Raw genomic sequence first — 16753 nt, forward strand, 5'->3', positions numbered from 1 at the left:
CGCTACGTCGAATCTCGGTCCCCCCTCGTTCATTTCGCAATCGACGCGGTGAACAGCAAAGTCTCCGATCGGTACGACTGCAACATTCCAAAGTATAGTAAAAATGCAACATACAATTATAGTCAAACTCGATGGAATACTCACCCACATTGTCATTGTTACAGTCCAGGAGCTGCAGCCGTCAGTCAGTTTATCATCCCCAGCCGCGCGCAGTAACGGGATTCCAGAGTCACGAGCGGCAGCTGGACGCTTGTCACCGCTCTATCAGAGTGTAAAGAACCCGAAAGATCACGCAGGTATATGGAGAAGCGTGTGAGCTGCAGCGTAATGGACCGCAATAGTGGCCGAGTGCTGCTGGACTATCGGGCGTCCGAGCCTGTGCTGGCTGAGAGCGATCACTCGAGTCTGTCGGATGCGCCGCTCTCCAGGTCGCAGATCCAGCGACCGTCCAAGCTCGCTGCGGCCTCTTGGAACCCCGGGAGCGTGTCGGTGGAGTCGCAGCAGCAACCGCGAGCAGCCATACGCCGGAAGCTCAAGCTTCCTGGTCGTTCCAAGCACAAACATGTCGCCAAACAGCCACGAATGGACGAAGTGATCCCGCGCGTGGAGCTCACGGACGCACAGCAGGCGGACATGCGCGAACAGGCTGAAGGACTCATCGCGAGCTGTTTGCTCAAGTCCAAGGCGGCATGGGACGGCACCAAACAGATTTTCGATGATCCCAAGCAGTGGAAACTTCACAGTGCGAAGCCACATTTGGCTATCTACAAGCGTAAGGACCCGCATCGTCGTAGTGCGACGGCGCATCAGTTTGTGGCTTCTGGACGGATCCCTGCACTCACGCTACAGGACGTCGAGTACGGCAAGTACAGCGACACGACGCTGGACGAACGATCCATCAGTGCGTATCTGTTCCGTGACTATTTCTTGGACGCTGCAGTGCTCCAAGTACTGGAGACGCAGACGGAGGACGATCCGTTCCGCTTCTTTGGCATCAAATGGATGGCGTTCGCGAGTCCCAGTAAGCCAGCCAAGTTCTTTTCTCCAAGAGACCACGCGTACTACGAATACGCCAAGACGGTGACTACCGACGAAGGTCACAAGGTGCTCGTTAAGGTCATGCAGTCTGTGGGAGACGACGTGTTACCTCCGTTGACTCAACTTGTAGGTCACGACAAACCAGGTGACGGCGTGGACCCGTCCAAGTTACGTTTCGTTCGTGGCCACATCTCGATGATCTCCATGTACAGGTTCGACGAGGCGACGAACGCCGTCAAGGTGTTTGCTGAAGGTGCGTTGGATCCAGGCGGTCGAGCCGGCAGCTGGCTGGGAAGCGCCTTCCTCTCTCAGTTCGCGCCGACAGTTGTGCGGATCGAGTACTGCGCTGACATCAAGTACATTATGAAGCACGGCATGGTCTTCCCACACCCGCCAGCAGCGCTGACTCATTCGCATTCGGGTCAAAGTGTCGACAAGAGTCAAAGCACCATGAGTGGCTCTGAAGTTACAGCCCACGGCCCCGCTGGGATGCCCTTTTCCGTCTCTCAGCATGGCCTCGCGTCGTTCGGAATGACGCCAACACCTGAAATGAGTCGAATGTCGATCAATCCGCAGCCAAGTTGGGTACCTGACCATCAACGAAAGGTCTGCTTTGTGTGTTTCAAGAGCTTCGGCATCGTCCGACGTCATCGTCATCACTGCCGTATGTGCGGTGAAGTCATGTGCTCGCGTTGCATGATCACGTTGCCTCTGGTTGCGCCGCCATCTTCAGCGCCGTGTCCAGATAATAACGAAGACATGGAAGGCACTGACAGTCGCCGTTCGCATCGACATGGCCAGCAACTGGACGGTCGACCCATGAGTGTGTTGCTTAAGCAACCAGCCAAGAAGAGTCTGGAGGAGACGCGCTCGAACGGATACCCGGCTGTTAACAACGTCAAGCTCTGCAAGAAGTGCATGTTCAACATTCGTCAGGAGCGGAAGGGAACCATGAGAGGAGCCACCAACTTTTACGCTGCGCCGACCATGATCAAGCAGTTCCCGTTGGTTCTACAAGGCTCTCTAGCCGACAACATTGGCTTGCAACCGGGACCGATGCGTGGCTTCTTCCCTGGTGGACGCTATGCAGCTGACGATGAGTTGATTAACAACGCTCACGGAGACGACGAAGAAGACGACATCGAAGAGACGGACGAGGAGTACTCCGCTCGTGTTGAACGTATGCGGCAGATGCACATGGCCCGAGAGAAGAAGAAAAACTTGCGTCGCAGTATTCTTCTCTACGACGAAGACGACCTGAACAACGGAGCCGAGTCTCCTCCAGCTAGACCCAGTCATCTCTTTAATGGAGGCGACAGTACGTTCAACTTCGACGATTTCTTACTGCCAACACCGAAGCGCGAAGATGAAGACAACAATCGTCTAAGTCGTGGACGAGTGGTGAGTTCTACCAACCAGAGCGATGCCATCCCGCCGTCGATTCCTCGTCGACCATCCACCACTGCACGTCAGTCTGAGAGCAGCTCGAAGCTGCGGTCACTGTCCATTCCCGACCAACTGGAACAAGTGGAGCGATCGATCGCCCAGCAGGAGGCGCTAATCCGATCCATCACCGAGCAACGCAGTAAGATGAATCGCTCTCCGGAAGACGACACAGCCGGCAAGACAGCAGCCACAACAGCCGGCGAGATCTCGTCGGAAGCACGATCTTCTTTGCTGTACCCCGGCTCGACCCAAACTGCGCCGACACCTAGAGCCGACGCACAGTTCACCCCGCTCTCCATGCGCTCATCTTAGAGTCGTCTTGGTGTCCTGTAGCATAGTGAGCGACAACTACAAGAACGTACTACAGTACAAACGACCACGTCGTAGCATGACAGAAATTCTAGCTTACGCTTGATTAAAAAAAAACGAAATACAGTGAATTAAATGTTCTCATACGCACTCCGGTACGCCTCAACCATATACGAACGCTCTGGTCTTATACCTTGGCAGCGGTAACAGTGGAGACTGCTGCTGCTGCCTCCCTTTTGCGTTCCTGTTCGATGGTAAAGAGGATACGAGCTTGATCTGCCAACGAGCTTTCCACTTGTGCGAGTGCTTGACGGAGATCTTGCATGGGCTCGTCGATCTCGCTGCACGCGTCGTCGTCTTCGCTGAACAACGAAGTCGTGGACGGCGACGGCGACGGGATCTGGCGGGTTTGGTACAGGGCTTCGTCCTGTAGGTCGCGCATACGACGCAACACTCGCTCGGTAGCGCTCACAGTGGCTTTCGCTGTAGCAGCGCTAGAAGCGAGTTCATCTTCCTCATCTTTCAGCTCGAATAGGTTGTTCGGGTCGAAGTTTGCCGTGTAGCTACTCACACGTCCTTGACATTCTTCAGCCGGTGGCTTGGACTCCTCGTCCGGGAGGCAATTCGTCTGCGTCGGGTAGAATTGGATGGAGTCATTGTCTTCATTGTCGAGGTCACTGGAGATGTCGCCACTGTGTTGGCTGCTGTTGTAGCTGCTCTCGTCCTTATCCATAAACTCAATCAACTGTGCTGATGTAACAGAGGACGAAGTAGACAGCGCGTGAGGCGATAGAATTACTACGCGCTCGTGGTTGGCATGACTATCCAGGGCTCCATCCTCTTGCCCATTCCATTCCTGAGCATAGGAACCAGGCCGAACAAACATAGATGACCCCGGTCTCGCGTCGCACGCGTACGATCCCGGTCTGCGTTTCATTTCAGCAAGACCATCGACACTCTCATTGTCCTCATCGTCCACTACCAGCATCGGGAGGTCCAACTCACGTCCACTCTGACCTGGTTCGTCATCAAGACCGTCAAGTTCTTCCACTTCTCGGTTGTCTGGCGTCCATGTTTGAGGACGCAGACCGCAATCTCCACTCAAACCAAAGTCTGGATCGGTCTCGCTGATGCCTCCAGGGAGCGATCCATTGAGTGCCATCTCGCTGTGTCTTCGTCGTTGCGAGGACTTGTTGACGATCGGCACGCTGTGTAAGCAACGTAGACACACCTTGGCCATCACCACGCACACGATCGAGTCACCACCAAGCACCGCCGTCTCCAGTGGTCCGTTGACCGCTTTCCTTGCATTCACTAAACTCAAACTCGCGTTGAATTCCCCACCTTTGCTCTCCTCCTCTTCCACTTGATTATCAAAGCTACAAGTCATTGTTTCGTCAAATTTCGTGGATGGAGGCTCATCCTCGAGTGCTTTAGTGTCCGCAGCAACGTCCACCGGTGTTGCTATGGTTCCTCGTAAGCCACGAAAGCTCTGAGTAGCTCGAACATTGACGCGGTAATGGAACGTGCACTCACGACAGATAACTTCACCGCAAGCACGGCAATGATGCTTGAAGCGTCTAACTAGACGAAATTTCTTGTTGCACACGGAACAACGTGGACGAAGCTCGTCAGCGACCCATTCGTGCGCCATCTCGAGCGGTGGACCAGTTGGGACCTTGCGACGTCTGGACTTTCTCTTCTTCTTCGTGGACGATTTCTTCGGTACTTGTTCGACACCGTCCTGGTCGGTCATACTTATGCCAAATGAGGACCCAGACGATCGGTTGGCAGGGAATAGCGAGCGTTCTGAGCGCCAGAATGCCTTAAGATACTTGTACACAATGGCGTCCGGCATACTTCCCTTCATGTGGATTCTGCCCTTAGCACACACGTGCAACAAAGGGTTTCTCACTTCGTTTTCGTCATCCATCCAGTAGACGAAAGCAGCTTCAATATGTCCACGTGTCAGACCGAAGTACGAGTCCTGTCCGCCATATCCTCGAACATGCACGGACTGAGTCACTCGATACAACATTCGACGTCCTGTTTCCGGGTCCACATGTGTACCTAGATGTTCAAGATACACAAACTCGCGACTCGCCATCAACGCTTGCATGGGAGAGCGTAGAGCCAACCACTTGAGTCCTAAATACCAGAACGGGTCTTCCAATGTAGCGCCTTCGAGAGTCTGTAACACGCAGCAATCCAAAGCTGCTTCTCCGTATACTTTCCGCTTCAACGCTCGCATCTCACGTGTATGTTCACAGTACAGCTTATTCATGACGTCTTCCAGGGAGTTTGGCAGCACTGCATGAGCCATAAAGTGCTGTCCACTGGCGGCTTCCAAGGGTACACGGGCGAATGGTTGGAAGCTCCTCTGACCTCGAACGATGTCGGTACCGTGGAAGCTGCCGAGACTTGTGACGCCCGGGATAGTGACGCGCGGGGTTGGAGGAGTCACCCGTTTATCATTTTCTTCTTGCACCTGCTCGCACTGTTGCTGGGTCTGCCGTTTGCTCTTCTTCTTCTTCTTGGTTTGCCGCTTAGTCATAAAGCAGGCTGTGGGGCGAGCCGAGAGCACCTTCCAGCCGCTGGACACAGCGCGCTCGATGTTGGAGCGTCCCCACGTCGGTCCGTCCCGCACCGTGTCTAGAGCCGCTTGAAGCGCATATCGACGCAGTTCCTCATGCTGCGCCGGCGAGATATTTAATTGGGGTAACAGACTCTCGTCCACAGGGAAGAAGGACGACGTGATGGCCACCCGTTTGCGTTGCTGGATCTCCATGCTCTGTAGATCACTCGATAATCGGCAAAAGGTTGCTTTGGAACTGTGTAAGCCGTGAGAACACGCACCCGATGAAAACCCGAGGTCACCGCGATTTTTCAAGGTGCCGGTCGCGTCAGGTGAGTCTTTTGAACGGAGACTATAGCTATGTACAAATGCACCGGGCGCAGCTTCAGCTCACTCACTCAGTGCCTGACGGCCAGCGGGAAAATGCGAGAGAGGATGAAGCGCGTGCGTGGCTGCAGGTCCTGCAGTGCAGGATCCTCGACGCCGGCGGGACCGCCGCGTCTGTCGGCCCAGGCTGTGCACGGAGCATTTGGCCACTTCGAGTTTGGGCAGCTGGTGAGGTGCAACGGGACGCTCGGCCCCAACTTTGCAGCGCACGTGCGCCTCGACTCCACGTTGATAAATGCCACAAACGGGGCCGCGTACGTGGCTTCAGCTCAAGTGAAGACACACTTGTCGAGCCTGTGGCGCTCAGCGACGTATCGGTCAACAAAGTCGCCGAGACCATTGCGAGACTCGCAGTGCGTGTACTGTACAGTGATGGAAGGTTATCGGTATCAGGTAGAGGAGCTTTTACAATTTCGATGGCGTGGTCGATGATGGTGCTAATCACGCTCGAAATTCACGGGCAGCTCCCATCCCATTGTGGGCGAGGAAGGGCTGGAAGCGAGCTCACTCGGATGGAGGTCGACTCGATGGTGTAATAGCCTTAAGAACCAAAGTCGGGCAAAGGCTGATGCGATCTGAATCTGAATAGGGCGTGCAGCTTGCTGTTCGTCTCCAAACGAGGCTCGATGAGATGGCGGCGAACTTTAACCGTCAAAAGCTAGAGCACATGTTGATGCCAGCCGGTTGGTGCAGGCTACTGTAGTCGAGACCGAGAGTGACCCGGACTCAATCAGCTTGCTAAGGTATCCTTCTCCAATTACAAGCGGTGTCACACGTACCAAGCCAGAGCCATCAACTCGAAGCGTATCTCCACAAAACACTCACTGTACTGTACTGCTGGTTCTGCAATCGACAGCCTACTGGCTCATCGATACAACAGTGCTGCTGTTGTCAACACAGAGTTACTCCGACATACTTACGATCGTTCAGCAACGCTGAAGTTCCTCTGTTCCAGACTCCAGTGATGGAGCATCGCTGCACTGAAGCAACGGTGGTCACCAAACGCGGTGTCATTTTCGCCCATAGCTTTTGAGCTCTCTTCAACACGCAAAAAGCCCCGACGCTCATGGCAACAAGGCAACACTGCAGTACAGATTCATTGATAAGCTGACTCATGCGCCTAAGGATGTCAACGTGAGCCGGGGTATTTCAAAGTCTAATCGAGTTCGCCATCACTGATTACTTCACTTAACATGAGCAACAGCTTGTTTGGTCACACGAGCTCAAATGCTTACAGGTTAGCGCAAGAGGGAGAAGAAATCACATGCGAATGGACTTCAGTTTGCTTAATCCGAAGCAAGCAGCTATCAGTCATACATAACTACAGCCACACTTAGGCCTTCTTGGCCGTGAGAACAAGCGGGCCGACGTTGTCACCCGTCTCCTTGTTGTGCTTCATGTGGGAGCCGTCGCAGTACGGGAACTTCTTGGACTTCCAGCAGCGGCACACCGTGCACTTGCCCTTGCTCTTGATCACGTCCTCTACGTCAGGGATCGACACAAAGTCCACGACTTTTTCCTTCTCCAGTTGTATCTTGTGGTTCACGCGCCCAGGCTTCGAGCTGTTCTTGCCGGCGAACAGCGTGAGTCCCAACACGAAGATGGTGATGAGCAGAGGCGCCAGATACATCCATTCGTCCTGCTTTAGCTTTAGGAACCCCGAGAACGTGCGAGGAAGTGGCAGGCCCTTGAGATAACGCGGCAGGTCCGACTTAAGGTACTTGCGGATGACGTCCATAGTGGCGGGGTGTGCGGCGAGGAGCGAGTCGACGAATGATCTTGCCTCAGCAAAGTACAGAACCACCAGAATTGGATTTGCCGCCAATCACAGCATTAAAACCATATTATGCACCAATTAGCAGTCATCAAAGAAATGATTCGCTGAAATTACTTTCGTTTTGACCAATCGAATCTGCTCTGCTGACGTTGCAAGATTGATGCGTTACTTCCTCTTGGAGATCTTGGTGTACTTGGACGACCGCTTCTCCGTGGTTGTGGTGGTTGTTGAGATGATGGACGACGAGGCAGCGGACTTCTTGGCCTTCACTGAAATAGGCTCACCCAACAGCTTCTTCTCGGCGAACTCCAGTGCCCAGTCGTGGTTGTGCAGACGGAGACTCACGCGCTCCTGCTTGTACACCTTGGGCGCGTCAAACGCCATGTTGGGACCGGCACCCATACCCATCTGCATCTGCATGGCCTTTGTGTCGTCGCTAGCTGTAAGACGCGGCAATGATGACGAAGCCGTCGTTATATCTTTGTCCTTAAGTAAAGGGAATTCAACACAAAACTTACCGCTCTTCTCGCCGAGGATGAGTGAGAGGAAACCGCGCATACCGAAGCTCACGAGGAAGTACCAGGATACCGAGGAGACGTATGACACATCCAGGGTGCTGCAATTTACATTAACAACAAAGGACACGGTGAGCCGGGGTATCTTTGGGTGATCACCAATGGAATATCAGTCCTTACTTGAGCTCAATGCCACGCTGCAGCATCATTTTGAACTTCTGGGTCAGCGAGAACGGCACCTTCGCTGTGATTGAGGAAAAGCAAGACCACATTGTGCCAATCAGAAAACGATAGAGTGCGACAAAGCGTGGAGCCAACGCACCGAGCACGAATCCGCCGAAGAAATAGCTCATGAGTCCCATCATGACGAAGTTGGATACCATGAAAGTCATGTTGCCCTTCATCATTTCCAGCATCGAGTTGGGGTTCATCATCTGGTTCATGGCCTCGCTCTTGACCTTCTCACGCAGTGCGCCCTTTAAGCCGTCCTTCTTCTGCGACGCTGTGAAGTAGTGCTGCCATTGAGTACACGTCAGTCATTCTTTCTAATAGTCTGTACTGCAGCATTTCATTTCTCACCCTGCGCATGGCGAAGGCATCGGGCGAGATGAACTTGGAATTGACGCGCGTAATCTGCGCACGCTTCACCGTATTCCTGTCAGTCAAAGACCGCAATTAAATACCCGTGAGTTCTTCTTCATTATTTTCAAAGTATTGCGAGCAACCGCCTCCTAAATGCTCTAGCTGCTGACGTACATGGGCGTAAGTTGCTCGACACTAGCCATCTTCTCGTTCTTGAGCAGCAGCGTGACATAGTGGCGCACCATGGCTGAGCATCCGAAGATAATGACCATGGGCAGCACCACCCAATCGCGGATGCTCGGGTCCAGGATGATCTCCACCATCTCTTCCAGATTTGTCCCCCTTGTGGTAAATGGAGTCATCTAGCTCGTGGTCTCTTATCCATTGGTCAAAATTATTCGATGTTTTCATCCAATACCTATCGTCCGAGAGTGATGGTCGACATGTTTACCTTTGACGACGCTTCAATCTCAATTCCGCACTGGATGACGGATGTCTTAGAAGACGCAGGAGCGGAGCCCACACTCGCTCAAAGGCCTGTTTCCGGCGAGAATTCGCCTAAGCGTACGGTCCTGTATGCGCGGAAGGGCCCTGGATCCACGCAGAGACGGGCGGGGCGTCGGGAGCTAGCGGTGCCCAACTGGTTCGACCTTCCCGTGCTGCTTCCTGAGTCACACCCTGTAGCGGCGCGTATCCAGCGCAATATGGTGAGCCGAGCGCCACGAGAAGGGATAGTGAAGTGCCACGATGACGGAGCTCAGTTTACTACGCCTAAGGTGTCGCGATTAGGCTCGAGAGAGGAGGAAGAGGAGCGTAAAGTGAGAAAGATGGGAGCTTTGGTGCTTAAGAACACCACGAGGCGGCGTCATAGTACGAGAATCAGGAAACTCGACGGATTAGGACATGTAGACAGAAGGAAAAGACTCAGAGAGAAGGTGTGGAAGGATTTAAGCAGGTTTGGCCTCTGGCCCATGGCAGGACCGGGTGATTTTAACGATCAACAATCGGTGGAGAAGACGGTGGACGCCATTTGGAGCCAGTGGCAGGATAACGCAGAGAAAATACCATTGAGTGGTGTGGACAGTGGCAGCAACGAATGGGGATTTAGCATCGGAGATTGTGTAATATTGGACACTGGCGACGATGCTAGTGGTATCTTTTTGACGGGCGTGCCTTCGGTGCCGAGTTGTGTGACGCCTGAGACTACCGAGACGGGATCAGAGGTGATGAACAGGAGGCGGCCATCAGTTTTAACGGACGGAGGAGGGCTTGAAGCGCCTGAAGAAGAGGAGAATAATGAGGAAGAGGAAGAGTCATCGAGTTTTGGCTTTTCAGCAACGCGATTGCAGGCGAAGGTTCAGACCCCCGGACTAAAGCGACGTAAAAGGCTGACGGACTTGCATCACTTTGTGGAAACTCAACTGCAGAAACGATTGTTCAGGTCGTGGGATACGATTGAAATCGCATTTACAGGAAGTGGGGATATGACGGTCAATCAGATTGTGAAATTCCTGCAACTTTCGGATGTTCAACTTGGCAATAACGACGCAGCCAAAGTCCAAAAGATACTTGAAGAACATGTGGCAGCAGTACACGCTACACAAGAAACAAATGGAGAAGGTGATGAAGAGGAACACTTGATACGAGGACGGACCAAATCTAAAGCGGTTTTATCCTTTGAGGGTTTCCGTCAGATCTTCCATCCCGTTGACCCTCTAGAGGCTTCGAGATGGAAACGTGAGTTCGACAGGGAGAAGTTTCGACAAAGGCAGGAAAAAGACATTTATACCCGGGAACTAGAGGCACTGGAAGAGAAAGGTATGTCCAGGTATTGTGTATTTTACGCCTCAATATTGCTGGTTGCTCATAACGATTTCATTGCGCTCAACACCAGTTCGGCAACGCTTAGCTACATCAGCTAAGCATATGATCGATGTCTTGCAGCAGTTTAAATGTGACCGAAAAGACATTCCGTGGGAGAACGAACAACAGCGACAACACATGCGATCTCAATTTTTAGACGTCATATTCCGAAAACCACAGCGAAGACGGATACTCCAACATGATACCAGACTGCAGCACTCAGATTTGACTCAAACGCCAGAAGCACAGACGACGAATAGTGCTCCTTTAAAGTTAAGTATCAAGGTGATCTTGTCGACACTTCTTCAGAAGTTCTCGCGAAATGGGCACTTCGAGAGCGTCGAGGTTCCCGCGGCGGCATATTTGTATCATGACTTGGCAGCAGATATCATCAAGCAAAGTATCCGTCGGTACTGGGAGCAATTTGAAATCGACCAATGGCCTGAGCGACAAATAATTTTTCGTTTTCGCATGAAGAAGCAGATTTTCTATGACTGGCGAGCATTTGCTGAGCGCTCGAGACTCCTGTGCAAATACGTATTGCGTAAGTTTGTTGCCTGGAAGTATATGACCCGCAAGCTGCATGAACACTACGCGTTCTATCGCATCAGCTTCTGGCCATTTTACGTTTGGAAGCGTCATCTCCAGCAAATGATCATTGCGCGTGGTAAAACCGAATTCCTGATGAATGTTTTGCGCACATATATTCAGCTACGAAACTTTCGTGCATTGAAGCTGAGGTACAAAACGAAGCAATGGAATAAAAAACAAATTACACGCATGCGAAACAAGAAACTGAAGAAAATTCGCCGTATTTGCTGGGCAACCTGGAAAGATCGATTCCAACGCTCGCGGTTAATACGCCAGATCTGGAAAAACCACGGGAATACGCTTCAGCAACTACACAAGTTTTACATGGTGAGGGTGACGTTTTATATTCTGCGTTATTACTCGATTTTGAAGAGGGATATGAAGCAGCGCAAGTACATGAGCCTCTTAGGTCAATTCTCCGCTACCGCGAGAGCCAAAGCGCTTGCACATCAACACCAACGTCATCATAAGGGAACAGTCAATCATGACCGGGCAGCTCAACAGCGTGGGTCGTTTTATCCAACTGATAACGAGCCCTCGAAAGTATCAGCAACACGCCGTAGTCTCCCAATGACGACGTATGAGCCACCTCAGCATGGAAGAGGATCGACGGCAGGTGTCAGGAATACTCGGGGTTCTGTATCATATCTTACTGCAAACGATGAGCACCATGTCGAGTCTTCTCAACTCCATTTACATCCCGATGATTTAAACGTCGACTCGAATGACGGTGCGGTTGCAGGCTCTTTGACGAGAATTATGGAGACGGAGTTGGGAAAGAAGATCAAACGTAAAAGTCGTCTTTACGATTTGTGTCTCGGGATGTATTTGAAATATCGCGAACGGGATCGTATCAACATGATCGGTAATGTGATTGCTTATCGACGCTTTGGTCGTATCTTTGTGAAGTACTTGCGGACAACGGTACACCAAGGCAAAATCAACCGTTTTGCTACTGACTTGGGCGCATTCCACGTGCTGAGCTCTCGTTTCCGTCAGTGGATGATAGGCACTGTATACAAGCTCCCCCCAGCAACACAAGACGGAGTTGAGCCTGTGAAGAAGGATGATGAAGCGGAGGAAACTGGAGAAAAAGTTGTTTTGCACTGGCGTGAAGACCGAGAGTGGCGTCTTCTAGCTATTGCCAATAACCCGGTTCGAGCTCTACAGCTTCGTCAAGACCTTCTTTCAACAATGGAGAGCGATGCCGTGCGAAAAGAAACAATACGTGGACGGGAGCAACTGCTGACTAAAAAGCAAGCCAATGAAGATGCTTTTCTGCGTTTGGAAACCAGCGCAACCTTAAAGATTAAGGCAGCGCAGATGCAGCAAGTGCAGCAAATTATGCGGCGACGGGCACATCGTCTGCATGATGCGATGGATAATGTCTACGATGTTTTGCTGCAGCAGCAAGCACGACAACAGCTGAAATCAAGCTTTCGTAGCCTCCGTGTCGTCGTTATGATGAAGTACACGAGTATGCTGTGCCATTGTGCACAGATCCGCAACTGGCTTCGTCTTTGCCATCGCTTCATGTACTGGGAAAGGAACATGGGTGTATTTTATAAACAGAAGCTGAAGTATCATGCCTTTCAGACGCTATTGAAGCATGCTGTCTGGAAGTGGAAGTTCCAGTCGCCAAGACTCTCGCAAAAGCTTCAGCGTTCACAAAAACTCATGTGGAAGTATGAGAATTATATGCAAGAACAAGATCTGTTCGATGGCAGCTCCGAGTCCTTGCGGCTCGCAGGCACCAGAAACTCACCCGCCAATTCGTTCCGAAGCATCTTTTTAAGATGGATACAGTTCGCGCAGTGCTCTAAAGCACGAGAAACGATCGTCAAATTATCTCGCCGGAAGCGTGAAATATGGTCGATGCACACAGTGTTTCATGCTCTTAAGAACCGAGTCAAGGTTAAGTACACCTACGCAGAACGTTGCGCTCTTCTGCCATATCTGTGGAGGCAATGCATGGTCGATTTGGATACGTATCACTGTAAAATCATCGCGTTGGAACAACGATTACCATCCTCGCACCTAAGAGCTCAATTGACTCACACCCGAAAGTTAATGCGGGAGACAGCGATCAGCTCTCCAACACTAAAGAAGCTTTTTCAAGACCACGAGAACGAAGTTCGCTTACGATTGCAATTGGAGAAGCGATTAATGCTGGCTGCGTACAGTGAACGCGCGGTGCACAAACACGCAGAACGTTCATCCAGTCTTTTCGGTACGACGGCAGGGAAGCCTTTCACGCACGACAAAGTGCCACCGTTCGGCAGTATCAGTGAAGTTGGTATCATTTGCGGCAAGAAAGTGGATGGGATCTGTGTCGTGCTCAAGGCAAGCGGACAAGCGAATATTGAAGGCTCGATACATGGGAATCCGTTCGGAACTCATGAGGTCTTTTCGCTGGGCAGAGGTGAGAAACTCGTTAGCATCGAAGGTTTTGCTTCCCAGTCAATCTATGGACTACGCTTCGGTACGAGTGTCGGGCGGTATTCAAAGTGGTTTGGCCATTGTGAGAAAGGGTCGAAATTCGAGGTCCACAGCGACTTTTTCAGCAATCGAGAAGAAATTGTGGGGTTCTTTGGACATGCCGACAACGCTTCTATCAATTCTTTAGGCGTTGTGATGAGGCACACGACCATCAAGAACCCGTTTGAAGGCTTGTGGGTGCTAAAAGACAATCACACGCAGCACAATATGCTGCAGCAGTCCCCACATCGAGGATCAGTTGACGAATTGCCATTAAGCGATCGACAATTCGCCTATTTCCTGCAGGTTCGTGCCTGCGAGGTGTTGATGATTATGGAGAGAGCACATTTATTTGCTATCCGCGCGTACAAAATCGAAGACACGTTGCCTCCTGCGCTTGGGAACATGCGGATCATTATGGCGATGGCTCGGTGGATGCTCAACGCGCTTTCGCACGGATTGGTCCAGCGTACTGAGCGTGAGGAGGAAGGAAAGCAGATTCTGATAAGTGGACAAGAGAAGTACGCTGTCGGAGAGAAGCTGCTGTCTGACGGAACAAACACGATGCAGATCGTGGACGGATTCCGCGATTCTGCGGGTCAGCTGGACGCAGCGACACTTGGAGTCAAGAAGATCATCGAGTTGAAGGACAAGATGACTCAGGCTCAGCAGCAAATGGTACAGGGTGAACGACTGAGAGATGAAGGCCAGCACGAGATTATGAGAAGTCAACGATTCCTGCCACATCTCCCGACTACGAAGCGCATGATCTCCGCTATTCGGACGATGTACAAGGTAGTGCAAACCAAGGACGAGATCGACCACATGAATCCAGAATTGAGATCATTTCTTCTGCTCAAGAAAAGTGGAAGATCCGAAGGTGAAGCTCTTTGAGGTTACCGGTGCGTGCTGAGACACCGGTTCACGTACCGGTGATGACCACGACACGCTCCATAGTAGAGATGGCCACGGTAGTCCGCTTCTTGCAGAGCCAGCCGACCACAGCACCATTTACACGCATTACCACGCCGCTAATGGAATTGCGATCGATCTTGTCGCCAGCATAGTCGGCATCGCTGTAGGTGAGATGAGAAGCTATTGGGTTGATGATCAAGATGCAGCGATATTCAATGAGAAAAAAAAACTGTGGAAACAATTTGTGTTTCTAAACCAGAAACGACGAAGATCTCCACCAGAAATAGTGAACTCGCTGTAGTGCAAAAATGCTTGAGCATTTATTTATACTCTTGAAAAAGCTCGAGAACCTTTTTCTCGCCCTACACGACGTTGGCTCGTGTGAACGGGCACCGCCAAAATGGTGCAGACACTTGCGATGAATGAAGCGACGCTCGTCGAGGGCATGGTAAATGGTGCTATCATTCGAGCTGTCTGAATGTACTTGGCTTGACGTACTATCGTGCATCGACAGACCAAGTTTGTTGCTGAGGACTTGAGTAACCTGAATGCAGATGCTAATTGGTGGCATCAACGAGTTCGGTTAGTTGAGCACTGGCTACGTGATGAGACAAGTCGAGTTATCATTCCTGACGATGGAACAGAAGAGGTAAGGAAGAGAGTAAATACTTTGATATGCAGCTGTGGCGATATCTAACTAGTCTTTGACGTGGTCAGATGATTCGGAGGCACATTCAACGAGGGGATTCGCACCCACGAGCTCAGTGCAAGTGTTGGAGGCATATTGTGATGGAGCTCCGAGATCTCCCCTGCTTCGCGGGAATTATTGTACAGACAAAAGCTCGCGATGCAACGCTAACGAGTCCTAGTCGCGGGAAGCTGCGACCTGGGAAGAACTTGATTGTCCTCTCCGATGAGAAGAACAGCGAAATCAGCAGCAATGCGAGCACTCATGGTGCCGATTTCGACAGCAACAACGCGTCGTCTTGGTCCGTCGAAGCTTTGAACCCCGAAATCGAACTTCCTGTAGTGGCAAAGAGACCTCGACCTCTGTCGAGCGCAGGGTACTTGTCACGTCGAGAACTCGGTAAGGAGACGGCTGCGATCGCTAAAAAGTTCGCTGAAATGTCTTTACTGGAGCGGCAGATGGAGTGGCTTAAGAAAAAACAGGATAAAATGGAAGCTGAACGTCAGCGACAGACACAAGAGTACGAGCGAGAACTCACGTTTCAGCCCAAGCTAATCCGCCGTATCACATACTCGGGAGATAAATACTTTAGGGACACGCTCACGCCTCCTTCCAGTAGCAGATCTTTCACGCGAAGTGAGAGTAGTCGACGTGTAGGAGAAAGTGGATCAACTCTCTTGAAGGAGAAACCTCTTCCGAAAGTGCCGCGACTATCTCATCATCGACGACAAAAGAAAAAGACAGCACTGCAGAGTGCATCCATCTCTCAACCTGTAGGAGTGTCTTGCAAGCTCTTGGACAACATGAAGTCGGAGCTGCAAGCATCTCTAGCTACTAGTCGGAGCTCTACTGGTGAAATTCAACAACCAGAGTCTGAAAAACAGGCGGAAAGTGAACCGCACACTAGCGATGAAGCAGGAGGCAGCGACTCTAACGGAGAAGCCGAAGTAGCTGAAGAAGAAGAAAAGCCTTTAGAAAATCTACCTGCTTGGAGTGCAAAGCCGACAATTGGAGGCAGACGCGCAGATTTCGACTCGAGCGAGACAAAAGTGAGGTTAATACTACAAGACGCATCCAAGTTCGAGCTCAGTACGATGTACCGCAAGACAGATCGCAGAGCAGGAAGAGATGGAGTCGCTTTGCATGTGGGTCGGAGAGAAGACACGCTGGAGGAACAAGTGATCGCTGTGCTTTTCGATCGAGAAAAAGTGACCGAGGTGGAGGCAGAGCGCTGGTGGGAGAATCACCATCATCGCTTCGTCCAGTTCATCGAGCCTCCGCAGTCAAGAGAGGAATGAAGCATGAGGAGAACTATCGAGTTCAACTTGAAGATGTTCGTACTTAACCCTCTTTGCACAGTACTCTTGCTGAGGTTTCGAAACGCCTAGTGTCACCGATTCTATAATTGTAACTGCCTCATTTCTCCCGGTCGCACACCGAGTCCTACAAAATACAAGTAGATTAGTCTGTATCAGTAGGGACTGTACAGTCCCGCTTTTCCATGTTTGAAAATCCCAATTCAAAAACGCGAAGAGCTCCATTGTCATTCCTGGATTGGCAACCTCCTAACCGCGCGCATACGTCGCGTA

The 16753-nt window shown here is 51.4% G+C and overlaps 6 protein-coding genes across 6 annotated transcripts; 3 read left to right on the forward strand and 3 right to left on the reverse strand.

Annotated features, from left to right (window-relative positions):
* Window positions 1-327: 327 nt before the first annotated feature.
* PITG_17242 (uncharacterized protein) lies at window positions 328-2796 on the forward strand (the record flags this gene model as incomplete). The annotated part of the gene is made up of 3 exons (XM_002896711.1): window positions 328-483; window positions 532-1539; window positions 1615-2796. 3 exons carry the CDS (start codon window positions 328-330, stop codon window positions 2794-2796), a joined length of 2346 nt encoding a protein of 781 aa, XP_002896757.1.
* A 184-nt stretch (window positions 2797-2980) lies between these two features.
* On the reverse strand, window positions 2981-5581 carry PITG_17243 (uncharacterized protein; the record flags this gene model as incomplete). Its single annotated transcript, XM_002896712.1, has 2 exons — window positions 2981-3497; window positions 3540-5581. 2 exons carry the CDS (start codon window positions 5579-5581, stop codon window positions 2981-2983), a joined length of 2559 nt encoding a protein of 852 aa, XP_002896758.1.
* Window positions 5582-7088: 1507 nt separating this feature from the next.
* PITG_17244 (zinc finger CDGSH domain-containing protein 1) lies at window positions 7089-7493 on the reverse strand (the record flags this gene model as incomplete). The annotated part of the gene is made up of 1 exon (XM_002896713.1): window positions 7089-7493. The coding sequence occupies one exon, from the start codon at window positions 7491-7493 to the stop codon at window positions 7089-7091; it is 405 nt and encodes a 134-aa protein (XP_002896759.1).
* A 117-nt stretch (window positions 7494-7610) lies between these two features.
* Window positions 7611-8999, reverse strand: PITG_17245 (uncharacterized protein; the record flags this gene model as incomplete). Its single annotated transcript, XM_002896714.1, has 6 exons — window positions 7611-7972; window positions 8051-8148; window positions 8228-8291; window positions 8370-8562; window positions 8627-8702; window positions 8804-8999. The coding sequence occupies 6 exons, from the start codon at window positions 8989-8991 to the stop codon at window positions 7698-7700; spliced, it is 894 nt and encodes a 297-aa protein (XP_002896760.1).
* Window positions 9000-9114: 115 nt separating this feature from the next.
* PITG_17246 (uncharacterized protein) lies at window positions 9115-14455 on the forward strand (the record flags this gene model as incomplete). The annotated part of the gene is made up of 7 exons (XM_002896715.1): window positions 9115-9336; window positions 9406-9705; window positions 9780-9807; window positions 9935-10209; window positions 10261-10447; window positions 10524-11717; window positions 11826-14455. The coding sequence occupies 7 exons, from the start codon at window positions 9115-9117 to the stop codon at window positions 14453-14455; spliced, it is 4836 nt and encodes a 1611-aa protein (XP_002896761.1).
* A 421-nt stretch (window positions 14456-14876) lies between these two features.
* Window positions 14877-16462, forward strand: PITG_17247 (sporangia induced conserved hypothetical protein; the record flags this gene model as incomplete). Its single annotated transcript, XM_002896716.1, has 4 exons — window positions 14877-14924; window positions 14997-15125; window positions 15194-16001; window positions 16104-16462. The coding sequence occupies 4 exons, from the start codon at window positions 14877-14879 to the stop codon at window positions 16460-16462; spliced, it is 1344 nt and encodes a 447-aa protein (XP_002896762.1).
* Window positions 16463-16753: the final 291 nt, after the last annotated feature.

Source organism: Phytophthora infestans, genomic scaffold (genome assembly GCF_000142945.1).
Source record: "Phytophthora infestans T30-4 supercont1.53 genomic scaffold, whole genome shotgun sequence".
Taxonomy (NCBI): domain Eukaryota; phylum Oomycota; class Peronosporomycetes; order Peronosporales; family Peronosporaceae; genus Phytophthora; species Phytophthora infestans.